The 19,636-nt window shown below is 51.3% G+C and overlaps 1 protein-coding gene across 1 annotated transcript; it reads left to right on the top strand.

Moving 5' to 3' along the window:
- Nucleotides 1–14,924: 14,924 nt before the first annotated feature.
- LOC147912839 (small ribosomal subunit protein uS8-like) lies at nt 14,925–15,242 on the top strand. Its single transcript, XM_087421919.1, has one exon. The coding sequence runs from the start codon at nt 14,925–14,927 to the stop codon at nt 15,240–15,242; it is 318 nt and encodes a 105-aa protein (XP_087278045.1).
- The last annotated feature ends 4,394 nt before the right edge of the window (nt 15,243–19,636 follow it).

Raw genomic sequence — 19,636 nt, 5'->3', positions numbered from 1 at the left:
CTATAAAAGCAGCTCCCCTCCTTTGTTTGCTGGATTTGCCTATGGTTTGCCATAGCATGCAAGTCCTGAATTGCAATTCCTTTGGCTATTCCCAAATAAACTCACTTTGAGAGTAATATAACTGGCGAATTTGTCTTTAAGTTGACCTAGTACACTTTCCTTCTAAACACTTCAGTGTGCATTCATTAAGCAGAGTTCAATATTTGCACACAGTCATTTTTTTCTTTTTAGGTAAAGTTTATATACAATGAAATGCACAAATCTTAAGTGACATTTGCTGATTTTTGACCAATGCATATACCTGGGTTCACTGGAATGTTCATAATGGCTTGGTGAGCTTGGTCTCACTATTATACCCATTCTCCAGATGGGCAAAACTGGGGCTGATGGCCAGAGGAAGTCTCTCGCCTTGAGGCCACACCTGGGGAGGCTCTAACCATGCCCGCTCTGCCACTTCCCTAAATTCCCTCTTGGTGGTCAGTTGGATGGTTTCCAGCAAATCGGTCATGATTCCCTACGCCTCCTGGCTGTGTCGAAATCCTAAGTCCTTCCCCACCTGTCCTGTTCTCTGATAACACTTCAGGTATTCACACTTGCTCGAAGACTCTAGATAGCAATAACCTCAGAAGCTTCCTCCTCTAGCAGCCATGGGGCCTCAGGCAAGTCACAACCTCTATCAACCTCAGTCTCCACATCTGTAAAGTGGGAAGAAGAATAATAGCTCATGCCTCCTTGAGGACCAAATGAGATCATATGTGCAAAGCATTTAGATAAGGTACAGTCTAGCCCTTAATAAAGTTAACTCATACTCTTATTGTTATTATTGAAGAACATGGTTTGGGCCCAGACCAGCTCCAGAGGCTCCTGGGCCCTAGTGGTGAGCTCTCCCTTCTGGTCACCGCCAACCCCAGACCTAGACACGCTTGGGAAGAAGCTTTGAGATCTTTTTGTGTGTGTGTGTGAGGAAGATCAGCCCTGAGCTAACAGCCATGCTAATCCTCCTCTTTTTGCTGAGGAAGACCGGCTCTGAGCTAACATCTATTGCCAATCCTCCTCCTTTTTTCCCCCAAAGCCCCAGTAGATAGTTGTATGTCATAGTTGCATCTAGTTGCTGTATGTGGGACGCGGCCTCAGCATGGCCGGAGAAGTGGTGCGGCGGTGCGCGCCCGGGATCCCAACCCGGGCCGCCAGCAGCGGAGCGCGTGCACTTAACAGCTAAGCCACGGGGCTGGCCCAGCTTTGAGATCTTGTGGTGACATCCTGCAGGATCTGAGGCAGCGGGGCCAGGCCGAGCTGAGCCTGCCCAGATTCCAAAGGACCCCCCACTCAGGCACATGTGGCCTTGCGGCCCTCCTTCCCGTGTCTCTCGGAGACTCCCCCCTCCCAAATCCTCCCAGCCTGACACCAGCTACTTCAGAAAGCCCCATCCCCTATCCCAACCTCCTAGTCTGAAGTCATATTCGCTCAACAAACTCATATTAAACTCCGGTCTGCTTGGTTCCGTGCTAGATGCTGAGAGTGTGGGCCTCAAGCGGCACAGACCTGGGTTCGAATCCTGGCTCCACCACTTACCAGCTGAGCCTCGGTTTCCTCAGTCGCCCTAGAGTCAATGTGAGCGTAAATTCAATCGTGCACACAGTGACCCTCGATACAAAACACGAGGGGACAATTCCTGAGCCCTCCATGCATTCTACAAACATTCCCTGAGCACTTGCTAAGGGACAAGCACTTGTTTAAGGTGCTGGGGATTCAGCTGCAAGAAAAAAACAGACAAAACTCCTTGCCAGCATTCTAGTGAGGGGAGGACGAGGAAGTCACCCTGGGCATTCAGAGGGGGATCAGCGCTGGAGAGAGAGAAAGTGCTGTCAGGCAGAGAGAGATGCGGTGGTCAGGGTGGGCCACTCTCAGGAGGGGACATTTGTGGTGAGACCTAAATGACAAGAAGGAGCTCCCTGGGACAGTATGGGCAGAACGTTCTAGTGAAAGAGAAAAGCAGGTGCAGAGCCCTGAGGCAGCTGGAGGAGAGGCTTCCGGCCTTGTTTGAAGTGCCGTCAGCAGTTATCTTATCTCTGCTGATTTTTGAGACCTCACTCTTCCGTTTTACTGATTTAGAAGCAGATGGGGGTAATGAGGTTTGTTGTGATCCAAATCCCCCACCTGGGCAGGGGATTTGAACTCAGGCATCTCTGACCCCGGCCTGCTCCCTCAACCTCTATCAGACCCCACAGCTAGCCCTGCACACGGCTCCTCCCCAGAGACATTTCCTTCAAGGGACCATCATTTATTGGGCCCTGTGATGGGCGGTGTCAGGGACCCAGTGATGACCAAGACAGCTGGCCCTGTCCCCTGGGGACTCACAGTCTAGAGGGGGAGACAGACCCATCCCCAGACAGTGACCACACAGAGTGAGCAGGGCTGGGATGGAGGAGCCCAGAAGGGATGCTTGACCTGGCCTGGGGGTCAAGGAGGGCTTCCTGGAGGAGGAGGCCTCGCAGCTAAGATAGGAAGAGGTTGGACCAAGCCCAGGGAAAGAGTATTCCAGGCGAAGGGAACAGTACATGCAAAGCCCCAGAGTTGAGAAGAGCCTGGAATGTTCCCCAAAACAGATCTAACCTAGTCACTCCACCCTCTGAGTGGCCCCAGTGGCTTCCCTCGGGATAAAGTCCAGACTCCGCAGCTGAGCATCTGTCTATTCAATAATTCATTCCTTCAATCACTCAACAAACCACATCCACAAAACACAACACCCAGAAACGTCAACAAGAATGAGACAATGCAGAACTGGGCGGAGGCAAGTTTCAGTAATAAATCAGGTCGCCAAGAAATATTGTGAAGGAGGAAAACACAGGGTGTAGACGGTGGGGCACCATAACATCTGGGGGGAAGACAGGTGAAGATAAAACGGCGTCTGGACTCTTTGCACGAATTCAGAGAAACTGCCCGGCATGGTTGCCTTCCGGAAGGAAAGCAGTGGCTTTGCGGTTCGGCACAGGCGCCACGGAATCCGTCTTCCTGTCTCACTGCATATCGGCTAAATGGCCCCGGGCAAGTCACTCCAGTCCTCCAGCCTCAGTCGGCTGGGCTGTGAAAGGCGAGGAACCGGAGCATCCACGTCAGTGATCACGGAGGGGCGGGTCAAGTTCATGTGCACCAAGCCCCGGCGAACCACAGCCTCGGGGTACCTGGTACGTTAGGCTGTCGTGACCCTGGGACATCTATGTTACATCTAAGGCAAAAGGGAAAAAGGCCTCCTGCGTGCGCGCCCCAGACACAGACTCACGGGCTGATGCTTCCCCCGGCAGAGTTCAGGCCCTGGGGCCCACGGAGCGAAGGAGCCTGAGAGGCTCCAGGTGGGATCTGGTAGTGGGGCTTCAGGTGCTGTGGCCTCTGGTGGCTAGGCTGGGGGCGGGGAAGCTTCTGGCAGCCCTCCTGGTAATCGGGGCCCTGGGTACGGAGAAGTGGCCCAGGCCAGTTGGGCAACACGAGTGTAGGCCGGGCTCAGCCTGGTCCCTGCCCACCCACTCTGAGTGCAGGGGGGCCAGACGGGGAGACAGGAGGGAGGAAGGGGCCTCCAGGACTCACGGGGACCCTGGAATCCCAGGGCCGTTGGGGAACGTGGTGGGTCTGGGCCAAGAGGGGAAGGTTGGAGGGTTTGGTCCAGGATTGGCCGGAAGTGTCCCACCCCCTGCCCTCTCAGGCCTGGAGAGGAAAATACACCAACTGGTCTCGGCCAGCTGTCTTCCCGCTCGGCCAAACCTCCCACCCAGATTCAGATTTCGTCATTGGGGAAAATAAAAAGGCCTGGGGCTCTGGGAAGGAGGTGAGAGGGGCCAGGAGGAGGCTGGGCTGAGTGGTGGGGAATCTGGACCCTTCCTGGCCTCAGTCTGCCACCTGAGAAATGGGTATTGTTCTGCATGGTGACCTCCCTGAGGACCAGGAGTCCGTCAGTGGGAGGGATGGAGTACACTCCAGGGCTTCAGCCTCCTCCATCAGACCTGTGGTTAGGAGCTCCCAGAAGATCCAGCCTCTCCTCCTCCCTCAGATTCGCATTCACATGTTCAGCAGTCTTTTTCTGAGCACCTCCTGTGTGCCTGGCCCTGCGGCGGGTGGTACAGGGACCCAGCCGTGACTGAGACAGGCCCAGCTCCTGCCCTCCTGGGCTCGTAGTCCAGTGCGGGAGACAGACAGTGATGACCCAGAGTGAGCAGGGCTGGGATGGGGGAGCCCAGGGGGGAAACCCAGCCTGGGAAGTGGAGTCAGGGAGGGCTTCCTGGAGGAGGGGGCATCTGAGCTGAATTTTGAAGGATGTCAGAGTTGACCAGTGAAGGGAAGAGGAAAAGGGTACAGGCAGAGGGTACACCTGGAGGTGAGAAATTTAGGAAACCAAGAGTTGTTCCTTTTGGTTAGAAGGGAAAATTCAAGGGGAGCAGTGGGCAGGAGCCAGATCAGGTAAATAGAAATAAAAGGCTGAAGTTAAAATCATTCATTTAACACACTTTACCTAAGCACCCAGCTCTGTGCTGGGTCCTGCAGGGGTCACAGTGGTGGCCAAGGAGGACTCTGGCCTGTCCTCGTGGAGTTTACCCCCTACGTCACTGTTTCTTAAACTTCCCATCTAACGGTTCCCTGCCCGTGTTAAAATGCAGATTCCTGGGCTCCAAGGCTAACTTCAGAAGAGAGGGAAGTAAAATCCGACCACATGCCCGGAAGGAGAGGAGAACGGGAATATCAGTGAACAGCCCTGAAGACCATCGCCCTTGCTGATTCTAGAATTCCACTCTTTTGACTGGAGTCCGGGGGTTTTTAGCACGGTCCATACATCTCCATTTTCAAACCTCAGGTGTCCACCTATTAGTAGGGTGTGAAATGAACTAGTGACTCTCAACCAGTTAATTAAAAAAATATTAAATGTCAGAGCATATTGTAAAAGCAGTTATTTTGTGAAACTTTAATTTACATGTGTCTGTGCACACCTGTACAGACTGTGTTGCAAGTAAAATGTATATTCTCTTGTGTATCGAGTGTCTCAAGTTCAAAACAGTTTGAAAAGCCCTGGTCTTTCTCTTGACTTGAGCAAGATCTTCGATTTCCACTCAGGGAACCCCTGAGTCTTCCAGACCCCCAGGCTGGCTCAGGTCTCCCTCCAGGCTCCTCCCGCCCCTGGAGTCCTGCCCACTCTGGGTGGTCACTGTCTGGGGATGGATCTGTCTGCTCCATTGGGCTGGGGGTCGACTATCTCGACCACCGCTGTGTCCCCAGTACCGCCCTGCTCGGGGCTAGGCACGCAGTGGGGAGTCTGGTAATGTGGGTTGACTCTTAGAAACAGAAAGGAAAGGAGGTAGTGGGACGCTTGGGGACATCTGGGAGAAGGAGCAGGGGAGCTTCTGGCCTGGCTGCAATCTGGGGACTGGAGGACTGGAGACGGCCCAGCTCTTCCCTTCCTATCTTCCTAATTATTTATTTAAGAGCCGGCTTGTCTGGGCCTCTCTGCACCGCCTCCCTCAGCTGCAGGCTGGCAGGCCCCTGGGGCTTGTGGGACAACAGTAACTCGAGCTTCTGGGCCTTGAGGCCCCTAGCGGGGGGTGTCAGGCGCTGCCCTCCTCACTGTCCCCCAGCTCCAGCCAAGGCCATGGGAGCCGTTTTCCAGGGCAGCTGCCCCTGCTACCACTCCAGGCCCTGCCCTGGAACCCCACAGGTGTCCAGGACTCGGGTGACCTGGAGAGAAAGACATCTGATGCTCCCGGGAGGCGGGAGAGGATAATGGTCCAGGGCATGGGGAGCAGGGGCAGAGAGATGAGCCCTCACACTTCTTAGCTGACCTTGGCACAGGATTCCACTTAAGGGGCTGGCCCAGTGGCACAGCTGTTAAGTGCGCGTGCTCCACTTTGGCGGCATGGGGTTCGCAGGTTCGGATCCCGGGCGCGCACCAACGCACCGCTAGTCGAGCCATGCTGTGGCGGCGTCCCATATAAAGTAGAGGAAGATGGGCACAGATGTTAGCCCAGGGCCAATCTTCCTTTGCAAAAAAGAAGAGGATTGGCATCGGATGTTAGCTCAGGGCTGATCTTCCTCACAAAAAAAAAAAAAGGGGATTCCACTTAAGTCTCGTGTCCTCATGTCTGAAACACGATGAAAGTAGTGTTTACCCCAGAGGCACGGCAGAATTAAACAAAAGCACGTAACAAAAGCCCTTAGCATCGGCCTGGGCAATGTAATAGGAGATCAGAATATGGGGGCGGTTTATTACTGTGATTATTAGCTTCTCCCTTCAGGGAGCCCTGGCCTGAAGTGAGCCGGGCAACACGCTGGGGGATCTGAGGGGACACAGGCTGCCCTGGTGGTCTGAAGGGACGCAGCCCTGTCAGGAGCCAGTTCTGAGGGTAGATAACCACACGGCCTGTTCATGTGACTCTGTGGGTGTCATCTCTGAGGGCAGCTGGCCTGAAGGACCAGGACGTTGCGAGTCTGGAGACATTGCCACTTCAGATGGCCCGGGGCTAGAGATGCCCTTGAGTGTTGAGTAATTCTGCTCACTGTGTGCATCCGGTTAGATCCGGGGCAAAAGATCCAAAGAACCACTGTCTGAATTTCTTTCTTTTTGTTTTTTTTTTTCAGTGAGAAGAGTGGCCCTGAGCTAACAACTGTTGCCAATCTTCCTCTTTTTGCTCGAGGAAGATTCGCCCAGAGCTATCATCTGTGCCAATCCTCCTCTATTTTGTATGTGGGACACCACCACAGCATGGCTTGACAAATGGTGTAAGTCCGTGCCCGGGATCCGAACCCACAAACCCCAGGCTGCCAAAGCGGAGCGTGCGAACTCAACCACTATGCCACGGGGCCAGGCCCGACTGTCTGGATTTCTGAGAGGAATGTGGGGCCACAGGCTGGCTTTGAGAGGTGTTAGAATTTGCACTTCAGCCCAGGATGAGGGGGACACTCTGAGGCTGATTAACAGGCCCTGGGCAAAGTCTTGCCAGGGCCGAGGGAGAGGGTCAGCATTTTGGGGTGGGAAGAGGAGGGTGAAGGGGTTTGCCAACTTGGGCTCAAGTAAGGCCTAGGCCCCTGGAATTCGAGGACACATTAGAAACAAATGGATCCTATCCTCTCTTGGTACAGACAAGGAAACTGAGTCCCAAAGTCCCACAGCAAATTATCAAAAGACCCAGGGGAGAAACTGTGAACAATGCCAGCTAAGGCCCGGGGTGTGGGTGGGGTATCAGGCCTGGAAGAGAGAATGGCACAAACCATCCAGAACAACAAAGCCACAGGTCTCACGGCCTGAAAAGGAGAGCAAGATACATCCCACCCAATTTGGGTTTTTCCAAAGTACAAATTTAAAAAATTGTTTTGAGGTGAAATTCACATAGCATAAAGATTAGCCATTTTAAAGTGTACAGTTCAGTGACATCTAATACATTTATAATGCTGGGCACCATCACCTCTACCCGAATCATTTTCATCACCCCCCAAAGGAGACCCCGTAGCCATTAACCGTCATTCCCCATCCCCTCCCCTCAGATCCTGGTGAGCTCTCATCTGCTTCCTGTCTGTATAGATTTGCCCATTCTGGACAGTTCATATCAACGGAATCATACGATATGTGATTGCAATGATGTGAATATCTGTGTCCTCCCAAAATGCATATGTTGAAACCTAACCCCCAAGATGATGCCCTTGAGAGGTGGGGCCTGTGGGAGGTGATTAAGTCATGAGGGTGGGGCCTTCACGAATGGGATTAGTGCTCTTACGAAGGGACCCCAGAGAGATCCCTCACCCCTCCTGCCATGTGAGGACACAGTGAGAAGTCTGTGACCCAGAAGAGGGCCCTCACCGACCACACTGGGACCTGATCTCAGACTTCCCGCCTCCAGAACTAGAAAGAAATTTCTGTTGTGTATAAGCCACCCCATCTACAGAGTTCTCTTATAGCAGCCTAGACGGACTAAGGCAGTGACCTTTTGCATCTGGCTTCTTTCACTTAGCGATCTACCCAACATTTTGATTCAATAATAGTAGCTAACATTTATTGAACACTTACTATACCCCCGGTGCTGCTCCCAGCCCTGTGCATGTATTAACCTGTTTGAGCCTCTCAACAAGCTGGTGGGGGGGCAGTCCTATTATTATCCCCATTTTACAGCCCAGTAAAGAGAGATAGAGAGAGGTGGCCTGACCTGCCCAAGGTCGCACAGCTGCGACAAGTGGTAGAGCCAGGATCTTTGTCTTTCTCCTTTTTTTTTTGCTGAGGAAGTGTTGCCCTGAGCTAACATCTGTTGCCAATCTTCCTCTCCCCACCCCGTACCCCCCCACCCCGCTTGAGGACAATTTGCCCTGAGCTAACATCTGTGGCCAGTCTGTCTCTATTTTGAATGTGGGTCGGCGCCACAGCACGGCTGCTGATGAGTGGCATAGGTCCGTGCCCAGGATCTGAACCCACGAACACCAGCTGCTGAAGTGGAGTGTGCCGAACTTAACCACTACCCCACGGGACAGGCCCCTCTTTCTCCTTTTTATTTTTATTTTATTATTATTATTTTTTTAGCATCATCAGCCTCATTATTTTTGCACTGTGGTAAAATATACATAACACGACGTTGACCGTTTTAACCATTTTAAAGTATATGATTCAGTGGCATTCAGCACATTCACGGTGTTGAGTAACCATCACCACCATCTGGTTCCAAATCTTTTTCATTGCCCCAAGGTGCAGAGGCGGGATTTGAACCCAGATTGTTCACCTCTTGAGCTCAAACAGCTATTCCTACCCCGCCTCTCACTTGAAGGATTTAGCGAGTGGGCAAGAACTTGTCCTCTCTCTGGAGTCAGGCCTGCAGGATGATGATACTGGGTTGTTCACAAGCCCCAGCCAGGATCTGGGTTCTAACACCAGTCTGGCAGACAGCAGGCTGTTTTCTCCGCCTGGAACCTTCCCTCCACCTCCAGCTGTTTGCCTCCTGTGACCGCGAGGGGGATTTCTAAAGGCAGAGGCTGCCAAACGCTGCCGATGTGGAAGAGAACAGAACTGACAGGCTAGGACTGGCCTCGTGGCGTCTTGCAAGCTCCTGAAGCCAGCTATGCCTGAAGCCAGCCAACTCGACTACTTCACTCGGATGAGCCAGTCAATTCCAGACTTTGCTGAAGACAGTGACAGTGGGGATTTCAGCTGCTTGACACAGACAGGGGCTGAACTGACAGAGTGGGAGTTAGCCTGGTGATAAGACGCTGGGAAGTGAGCTCCCAGAGAAGGGACAGCCACGAGCACACAAGGATGTCTGGGAACTCGGTTCATTTCAGGGGACAGAGGGCAGATTATCAAGGCGGCTGTAATATGGAGTTTATGAGGGGTCGTGGTGGGGTCCTGGTGCACGACGAAGAGACAAGGGCTGACTATGAGGGGCCTAGGGCTTGGGGGAATCTGAAGGCTTCGTCCTGGGGGCAGTGGGAGCTGTCAAAGGGTTTAATCAGCAGAGCATCACGAACAAAGTGTGCCTTTAGACGCAGCCTCTGCACTCTGCGCCCTAGCTGGTGGGCGTGGAAATTGGTACAGCCTGCACGGACAGGCATTGGGCAACAGGCACGAACATTAGAACTCCCACACCATCAGACACAGCAGTTTTTCTTTGAGAGATTTATTTTACAGCTATAGTCACACACGGGCGGGGTGGGGGGATCCCCACAGCCCTGTTTGTGGTAGCGAGAGACTGGACAAAAGCTAAGCACCCACCAGCAAAATACATTCTGGCCCGTTCACGCATCAGAGTACTAGGAAGTGCTACAAAAGAATGAGCCAGATCTATATGCATTCTGGCGGGGTGCTGGTAAACCAGTCTAACCACTGGCTCTCTGGAGGACAAAATAGCCTTGATTTGTCACATCTGCCAACGTCTGTGGTGTAAATACAGGCCTACCTCACTTTATCTTGATTTGCTTTATTGCGCTTCACAGATACTGTTTTTGTTGTTGTTGTTGTTGTTGTTGTTGTTGTTGAAGAAGAATGGCCCTGAGCTAACATCTGTGCCCATCTTCCTCTATTTTGTATGTGGGATGCCTCCACAGCGTGGCTGATGAGCGGTGTGTAGGTCCGCACCCAGGATCCAAACCTGCAAACCCTGGGCCACGGAAGTGGAGGGCGCCGAACTTAACCACTAGGCCACCGGGGCTGGCCCAGCAATAAAATATTTTTTAATTAAGATATGTACAATGTTTTTTTAGACGTAATACTATTGCACACTTAATAGACTACAGTATAGTGTAAAGATAACTTTTATATGCACCGGGAAACCAAAAAATTCATGTACTCACTTGATTGCGATATTTGCTTTTTTGTGGCGGTCTGGAACTGAACCCTCAATACCTCTGAGATCTGCCTGTACTCCCATCTTGGCTGATTTTAAGCTACCAATGTGACATCATTCAGGGCAGCGTTCTGGAGAGACCCACAGTAGCCCACCATTGTGTCATACACAGACACAAATAACTTCTAGAGCAGAGATAGCAGTAACATGTAGTATAATAATTCGGAAGTGAAAAATTTTAACTGCTTATTATCTTTGTGTTTAATATCATTTATTTAATTGTATTTGTGTAACGTAACTTGTAGTAACGGCTATATTTAACAACTGGCTTGCACAATTCCCAAAAGTGTGGCATCAGCTCTTACAAACTGTCACAAGCCAGCCCCTGAGACGTCTCCAAGATGAGAAAGTAAAAGCCAACTTTTGGACAAGGCTCTCCAGGACTGCATCTCGCCCTGCCCCACTCTCTCCCTTGCTCACTCCTCTCCAGCCGCACTGCTCTCCTTCCTGGATCCGGAACACTTCAGACTCACTCCCACCCCAGGGCCTTTGCACTTGCTGTTCCCCCAGCTGTTTCCACTCTTATCCCCAGATAAGCATATAACTCACTTCCTTCCCTCCTTCAGGCCTTTGTGCAAATATCCCCTTTTATCTCTGACCAGCCTGTAAAAAAATAGAAACCTGCTTCTCTGACACCCCAACATCTTTGCCTGCTTTATATTTGATCACTAGCACTTACTGTGCCATCTGACCTACTGGGTAACGTTAAAATGCACTTGTCATTTTATGTCTCTGTGTCCCCCACTAGAACGTCAGCTCCATGAGGGCATGGAATTTTGTCTGTTGTCTTCTCTGCTGTATCCTCAGTGTCTGGCATCCCATAAGTGCTCAATAAACCTGCGTCGGATAAATGAATCTACTCTTCAGTGAAAAAATAAGGTGCAGAATCCTGTGAATAACCTGAAGAGCATTTCACCCTCTGTGCTTACAGCTGATAGAATATGTGGGAGAAAATCCAAGAAAACAGTGGCCCCAGAGCCTCCCAAGAGGACTCTAGAGGGAAGGGAGGAGAGAAAGCGTTCTTTGTGTCCCCTCCTGCAACTTCAGCAATGGGCCATGTGCCTTTAATTTCCTATTAGCCGTTTTTCAAGTGTTCTATAAAAAGTACTGCCTCGGGCTGCTGTGGGGAGCAGGGACAGGGAGGAGGGTGAGCCTGGGGGCAGTGACCTGGGAGCAGGGACCGGATGGGCCTGCCAAGCCATCATGGACTGTTCCAGAAAGTTCCGCCACGGAATGTTCTGCACGAAGCCCTTAGAAGGCGCTGTGAGGCGAGGCCTGTGCCTCGGGCCTGGGCTCTGCGAGCCAGCCAGACGAGTCGCCCAGAAAGACACTGTGGCCACCTTGGCCCCTGCGTGGAAGGATCCCAGTAAGATCCCGCAGCCTCCAGCTGGCCGGTGGATCAAAGCTCGCGGTCCCTCATACCCCATCTGTAAGGGTACAGCTGACTCACGTCCTGCCCTACCTCCCCCCTCCTCCCTTTCCCCTCCCCTCCCCCTCCCCTCCCTCCTCCTCTCCCTCCTCCTCTCCCCCCCTCCCTCCCTCCTCCTCTCCTTTTTCCTTCCCACTCAATATTCCTGCCTCTTCTTCCCTCCTCCTCCCTGGGCCCCCTCTCTCCTCTTTCCACCTCCTCTTCCTTCCTCCTTCTTCCCTCCTCCCTCCTCCTTCCCCTCCTCCTCCTCCTTCCAGCCAGGCGCCGCCTCCCCCAGCGCCTCTGAAACACCGGCTCTCTCTCTGCTCCGCACCTTGGTCCATGCCGTTCCCTCTGCCTGGAACGCCCTTCCCCCACCTCTTCACGGTTTACCCCGCAGATCTTGGCTTGCTTCCTTCCTTCACGGCCACACAGAGATTTGCCGGGCACCGGCTCTCTGCCAGGCACCCTGCCAGGGGTGAGGGGGCAGGGGTGAGGGGAGGCCACATCCCAGCTGCGAAGGCAGAAAATGAAGGCGTCAACAGAAACTAGAAACAAGGACATTTTTCAAAAGAGTTCCATGCTGCAGGAAGTGGTCTGCAGTTTGAATAAGGAGGAGCCTGCCTGGGGAGGAACTGAGAAGAGAGAACCAGGCGGAGGGAACAGCAAGTGCGATGGCTCAGAAAGGGAGAATGAGCTTGGAGAATTCAGGAATCAGAGAAAAGCCCAGGGCGGCTAGGGCTAGATTCAAGGGAGCGAGGCAAAGCGTCATCAGATGTGGCCAAAAAAAGCAGGTTTCCATGGGCGTCATAGACTCTGTAAGGAGCTCAACATCCCTTCCTCCAGGAAGCCCTCCTTGACTGCATCAAGCACTCCATCCCAATTCTGTTCATTCTAGGTTGTCACTCTGTAGTCACTTGCCTGTCTCCTCCATTGCCCTGTGAGGGCAAAGCCAGTCACAACTATGCCCCCAGAACTGCCCATCACGTGCCTGGGTACACAGCAGGTGCTCGGTAAACACTCTGGCTACCCCAGGAAGGCTCGCATTCTCTGCCTCCCTGCCTCCGCTCACCTACACCTCTTCCTGGCCCAGCCCCCGCATTCCTGAGCTCCCCACCTGGTCACTCACATGGCTTCTGGTCAGCTTCTGTCATCCCATCCTCAAAGGCGCATCTGGGGAGGACTCCCAACCCCAGCCGCCTGGGATGGGCGGCAGGCCCGAGGTGAAGGCTCTGAAGTGGTCAGATCAAACACCACAGGGCTGGCCTGGGGCCGGGCCAGCGTCGGGGAGGCCCAGAGGAGACGCAGGTTCCTGCACGAGCCTTCAGGGGCGCAGGATGGAGGGGAGACGGGCGGGGCATGGAACCAGCCTCGGGGCCCATATGCTTCCCCATCCTCACAATAACACAACCTCCAGTTGCTGACTCATTTCACGCCAGGTGCCGGCTAGTTTTTTATAATTTTATTTATTTATTTTTCCCCAAAGCCCCAGTAGATAGTTGTATGTCATAGCTGCACATCCTTCTAGTTGCTGTATGTGGAACGCGACCTCAGCATGGCCGGAGAAGCGGTGCATCGGTGCACGCCCGGGATCCGAACCCGGGCCGCCAGCAGTGGAGCACGCGCACTTAACCGCTAAGCCACGGGGCCGGCCCTGGCTAGTTTTTTAAAATAATATAATGGATGAGTTTGAATGGGTAAGTTACGGTGCTGAGGATAAATGGTGAACTACAGGGGCTGAAAGAGCCAGTGCTCAGGGAGATGATATTCTCACGGAAGAGATGGATGATGGACAGAGACGAGGAGAATACTGAGTGTGTCAAATGGTGAGACTTCTGCAGAGAAAAATATAGTGCGGGTGCGAGATAGGGGCTGGGGAGTCCAGTTTTGTGATAGAAAAGGTCAGAGAAGACTGAACAGCAGTGTGTGTGCTGCTGCTGATCATCTAGATTCTTCAATTCTAGAGGAGAAGCAGAGGAGACAGGGGAGGATGGCTGGAATGTTGTCACTGAGGAGGCGAGAGGGAAAGAGTCCCCAGGCTCAAGAGCATCACTCGTCTTTAGTAGGGAAGGTGTGTCTTCCAAGGATGGCCCCAACAGTCTCTCCCGTCCCACATACACAGTGTGACCTTGGTATTCCTCCCGTTGAGTGTGTTTTGTGTGAGGTCATGTTCCCTTCCCTTGAACTTGGGCAGAATTTTGTGACTGCCTCGACCAATAGAGTATGGTCAAGATGGGGCTTCCAAGGCTCCATCGTCAAATGCCGGGCACTTCCCACTTGCTCTCTTGGGGCGTTCACGCTTGGACCCAGCCACCATGCTGTGAGGAAGCTCAACTAGCCCCCGCTGAGACACCACACGGAGAGGTCTCATCAGTTCAGCCGAGGTCCCAGCCAGCAACCACCAACACCAACTGCTGGACACGAGTGAAGACTCCTCCAGCTGATCTAGTGCCCAGCCATCGAGTCACCCCTGGTCTGTGAGTCTTGCCAGCTGAGGCTCCAGACATCAGGCAGCAGAGACAAGCTGTCCTTGCTGGGCCTTGTTCAAGTTCCTGAGCTACAGCATCCATAACTATAACCCAAGGGCTGTCTTACACCACTAAGTTTTGGGGCTGTTTGTTACGCAGCAGCAGCTAACTGATACACCAAGTAATAGGAGGAAAGGTAGGTAGATGGATGGTAGGAGTCCAGGGATGTTTTCTTCTGATGGGTTCTCTTTTCTCAGTGAAGTAGGAAGCAAGGTCCCCAAGGAGAGTGCGCAGGAAGGGAGGATTTCGAAGGGAGAGGAGAAGTTGTTGGAAAGTCTAGAGGGCCGGCCTGGTGGCGTAGTGGTTAAGTTCACATGCTCTGCTTCAGTGGCCCAGGGTTCACAGGTTCAGATCCTGGTTGTGGACCTAAGCACTGCTCATCAAGCCGTGCTGTGGCAGCATCCCATATAAAGTAGAGGAAGATGGGCACAGATGTTAGCCCATCTTCCTCAGCAATAAGAGGAGGATTGGCAACGGATGTTAGCTCAGAGCTAATCTTCCTCACCAAAAAAAAAAAAAAAAAAAAAGTCTAGGAAACAACCCAGTGTCCATCAACGAATGAATGGATAAACAAAATGCAGTATACCCAGACAATGGAACGTTATTCAGCCACCATCTTTCTGCATCACCGCAATGCTGCTTGAATGTCCTGGCCGCTGCTCTCAAGAGCTCAAGAGCCTCAACAATGCTAAAAAGAGAGGCATGTGCCAAGTTCTTATTAGGCTGTGCTCCAAAGTCATTTTCCAGTTTCTAATTGTGATGATGGAGCACGATTACATCGCAGAATTTGAAATCATTAATGACCACAGAGCTGGGAAAATCGTTATGAACCTCACAGGCCTGTCCCATTCGTTTGGTCTCGTTGTACTGACGACCGCAGGTGGCATCGCGGACCAAGAGGAAGCAAGACAAAGACACACAAGAAGGAAAGTACTGGGATTCTTTTTCTAGGGATGTAACACATACATACAAATAAAATGCGTCAATGGGAAAAAAATGAAATAAAATTCTGACACATGCTACAACATAGACGAACCTTGAAAATATTTTACTAAGTGACATAAGCCAGACACAAAAGGACAAATATTATATGTTTCCGTTTATATGAAATATCCGGAATAGACCAATCTGTAGAGACTGAAAGTAGATCAGTGGTTGCCAGGGACTGGAGGGAGGAGGAAATGGAGAACTGTGTTTAATGGGGACAGAGTTTCTGCTGGGGATGACGAAAAAGTTCTGGGAAAGGATAGTGGTGACAGTTGCACAACATTGTGAATGTGCTTAATGACACTGAAGTGTACATTTTAAAATGGTCAAAATGGTAAATTTTATGCCATGGATATTTTACCACAATTTTTTAAAAATTTAGGGGTATTGGTAGAACGAATGAGCCAGGGTTCTGAGTGAATTCCCAGACAACACAGCGCCCCCTGAAGGTCAAGGTCCTATAGTTAAAGTGAGACTTGTCAACATGGTTATAGATTTTTCCACTTAGCAGAGCAGGTGCAGCCCACCGTAGAATGATAGTTGGGGGTCTTCCCTCTGAGACCGAAGAGTGAGAGGGATCAAGGGAGCTGAGGACGGGTGCAAGGAAAGGATAGCGATAATCAGCCACGGGCTCTAAGCTGGGTGAGGCAGCGTGATCATGAGGGGGGCAGAGACTGTGGAAAGGGGTCCGATGAATGGAATGGAGGTCCTGGTGGGGTTGAAGGAGTTTTGAAGTGAGGACTCCAGATAGAATGAGCTGGAAAGGTCCAAATGGTGGCGCTGGTGTGGGATGCTTGAAGCTGAGATTGTGGAGGGAGCGAGTGTGGTTGTTGGTTGTGACAAGATGTCTGCTCTGATCACGGGAGGGAGGGAGAGACTGAAGGAGGATGGGCAGCAAGGTCTTTGGAGGAGACGAGGTCAAAGCACTGAGGAGCCAGGCCCCTGGAACAATCATCTCTGTGCGTTTTGACATGCCTAATAATCAGGGCAGGAAAGAGTGACGGAAGCTGGAGGATGAAGGGCCAGAGAGCTGAGGGTCTGCCATTGATTGTCACGGGCCAGTGCAGTGGGTGGTAGAAAGTGATCCCTGAGTTTCAAAATGGAAGGCTTAGCTCTTCCCTGAGCTGCTATTTTTACCCACATCACTCTAATTCCACCCAAAGGGCATCTGGCCGGAACAGACCTTGCCATCCTGAGGATGTGGGTCGTCATGGCAACCACATCTCCAGCACTTTGGACCAGGACGTGGGGGCCTGGCATCCATCTCCATGGAAACAGCCAGGCCCACATCCCAGAGGGAAAGTGTCATCCTCTGGAAGACCTTTACTGACCTGGGACTCCTCGTCTTACCAGCCTCACTCCCTCCTCTAGGAAGCCTTCCAGGATTGTTCCAAATCTCTCCTCCCCCGCCCAATCTGGCTTCTACTCTAGATCCCTGATCTTGGGAGAGGAGGAGGAAGCCACGGGGGTGGGCTGGGAATAGGGGGTGTCTGTGAGTTTGTGAGAGAGATAGATCATCAGGAAAAACAGCCATATTTATTTACTCAACAAATATTTATTGAAGACCTACTATGTGCCAGGAACTGCACTAACACCAGGGATATAGTGGTAAATAAAACAAAATCCCAGTCTTTTTAGAGCATACATTCTATTACTAGGAAGGAGACACATAATAAAGGAAAACGTATAGAACAGTGCTGTCCAATAGAAATAGAATAGAAGCCACATAGGCAATCTTTAATTTTCTGGGAGCCACACTAAAAACAATAAAAAAAAAAAGGTGAAATTAATTTTAATAATACATTTTATTTAACCCAATTATGGTAAACAGAATAATGGTCCCCAATGATGTCCTCGTCCTAATTCCCTGGACCTGTGAATGTGTTACCTAACATGACAAGAGAGACTGTAGGGGCCGGCCAGGGGGCACATCAGTTAAGCGCACGTGCTCCGCTGTGGCGGCCCAGGGTTTGCAGGTTCGGATCCCGGGCGCGCACCAACGCACCACTGGTTTAGCCATGCTGTGGCAGCGTCCCATATAAAGTAGAGGAAGACAGACATGGCTGTTAGCCCAGGGCCAATCTTCTTCAGCAAAAAAAAGAGGAGGATTGGCATGGATGTTAGCTCAGGGCTGGTCTTCCTCACAAAAAACAAAAAGAGGGACTGTAGATGTGATTCAGAAGCTTGAGGTGGGGAAATCACCCTGGATCATCTGGGTGGGTCCACCGCAATCATGGGGGTCCTTATAAGGGAAGAGGGAGGCAGGTGTGCCAGAGAGGGAGACGTGATGACAGAAGCAGAGATTGGAGTGAGGCGATGGAGGTCGTAAGCCGTGGAACGTGGGCACCTTCTAGAAGCTGAGAAAGGCAAAGGAACAGACTCCTCCCTAGACCCTCCAGAAGCAAGACAGCTTTGCCAACACCTTGCTGTTAGCGCTGTAAGGCTCATTGTGGACCTCCAGAGCTGTAAGACAATAAATTCGACTTCTATGGAGCCATTAGGTTTGCGGTAATTTGTTACAGCAGCAATAAGAAACTAATACACTCACACATCCAAAATATTATCATTCCAACGTGTAACCAGCATAAAAAGTATTGAGATATTTTGCATGCTTTTTCATGTGAGATCTTCAAAGTCCAATGTGTATCTTGTACGTATAGTACATCTCAACTTGGATTCACCACGTTTCGGGTACTCAGTGGCCCCCGTATTTGACAGCACAGGCCCAGAATGTCAGATGGTGAGAAATGCGGGGGAGAAGGTTAGGAAGGGCTGGGAGTAGATGGGAAGGGGAATAGTTTGGAATTTTAAATTGGGCGGTTAGGGGGCCGGCCCCGTGGCTTAGCGGTTAAGTGCGCGCGCTCCGCTGCTGGCGGCCCCGGGCTCGGATCCCAGGCGTGCACCGACGCACCACTTCTCCGGCCATGCTGAGGCCGCGTCCCACATACAGCAACTAGAAGGATGTGCAGCTATGACATACAACTATCTACTGGGGCTTTGGGGGAAAAAAATAAATAAAATTTTTAAAAAATAAATAAATTGGGCGGTTAGGGAAGATGACATTCGGGAAGACACCTAAAATGTGAGGAGGAGCCAGCCGTGGGAGCAGCTGAGGAAAGGGCATTCCAGGCGGGGGGTGGGGGGCAGCCAGAGCAAAGACCCTGAAGCAGGATTACACTACAAGAAGCGAACAGGTGCAGCAGAGTGAGTAGGGCAAGAGTGGCAGTTAATGAAACAGGGACGCGAGGCAGGGGACAGACTTTGTGGGGCCTTGTGGGCCACTGCAAGGACTGACTTTTGCTTTGAGTGACACGGGAGTCACAGGAGGGTTTTGAGCAGAGAAGAGACATAATCAACCTAGGTCTTAACAGGGATCATTGTGACTGCTGGGTGGGGGACAGACTGTGAAGGCAAAACCACAATCACGAGAACTATTACAGTCGTAGAACCCTTACCGTGACTAGTAACTGATATTTATTGAGGGGTCGTTATGCACCAAGCACTGTGCTAAATGCATTTGGTGCTTGGGCTCGTCAAATTCCTCATATTACTTGGATCTAGTTTTACAGATGGACAAACCAAGACTCAAAGAGATAAAGTCATTGAACTATGTTCATTCAGCCCTTAATGCCAGAGCTGGGGTTTGAACCCAGGGCTGTCTGACTCCAAAGCTCCTGCTTTCCCAGGGTCTCCATGTATGGTTGTTCAGGTTGGACACTGAACAACTCTAGAGGGCAACATTCACAGGGTAGACATCGTGTATGTAAAATGACAATAAAATGTCTTCTGCTAACAAAATTATTATATTAATGAAGCCGGGTACCTGATGTCACTATAAATATTAACATGATTACCCTTAGACCTTGTCCCCAACACAGACACAGATGAAAAGCAGTTAATCCTGTTAATTTGTGTTTTCTTGTTTAACCTGAGGGGTGACTCAAGGGTCATAAGGATTTATGAGCTTGTTTTGCAGAAGAAAAAGAACACCTTCAAGGAAGTTATGACCCCCTGATCACCAGCCCCCAGCTGCTGTTGATGCCCAGAAGTCTGATTGCCCAGGGGCTTATCTGGAGTGAAAGAAACACAGATTTCCCCTTTATTTCTCTGAAACTCCTCCTCCCAAGCCCCTTAGCTCTATAAAGAACCCTGCTTTCTTCTCTCGTGAAGGCAGATTTGAGAGAACCTATCCTCCCACCTTCTCATTTTGGCCAACTCAGAATAAAACTTTCTCCATCTCCAAGCACCAATGTCTCAGTGATCGGCTTATTGTGCATTGGGCACAGGCACTTGAGATTAAGAGGTTTGGTCTAATTATGACAATTTTCTGAGAAATGGAAGTAAGGTGTCTCGAAGAA

The sequence above is a fragment of the Ceratotherium simum genome, chromosome 33 (genome assembly GCF_057802395.1).
Source record: "Ceratotherium simum simum isolate JZ-2026a chromosome 33, ASM5780239v1, whole genome shotgun sequence".
In the NCBI taxonomy this organism is placed as follows: Eukaryota; Metazoa; Chordata; class Mammalia; order Perissodactyla; family Rhinocerotidae; genus Ceratotherium; species Ceratotherium simum.
This window is presented reverse-complemented; position numbering and strand designations above follow the sequence as displayed.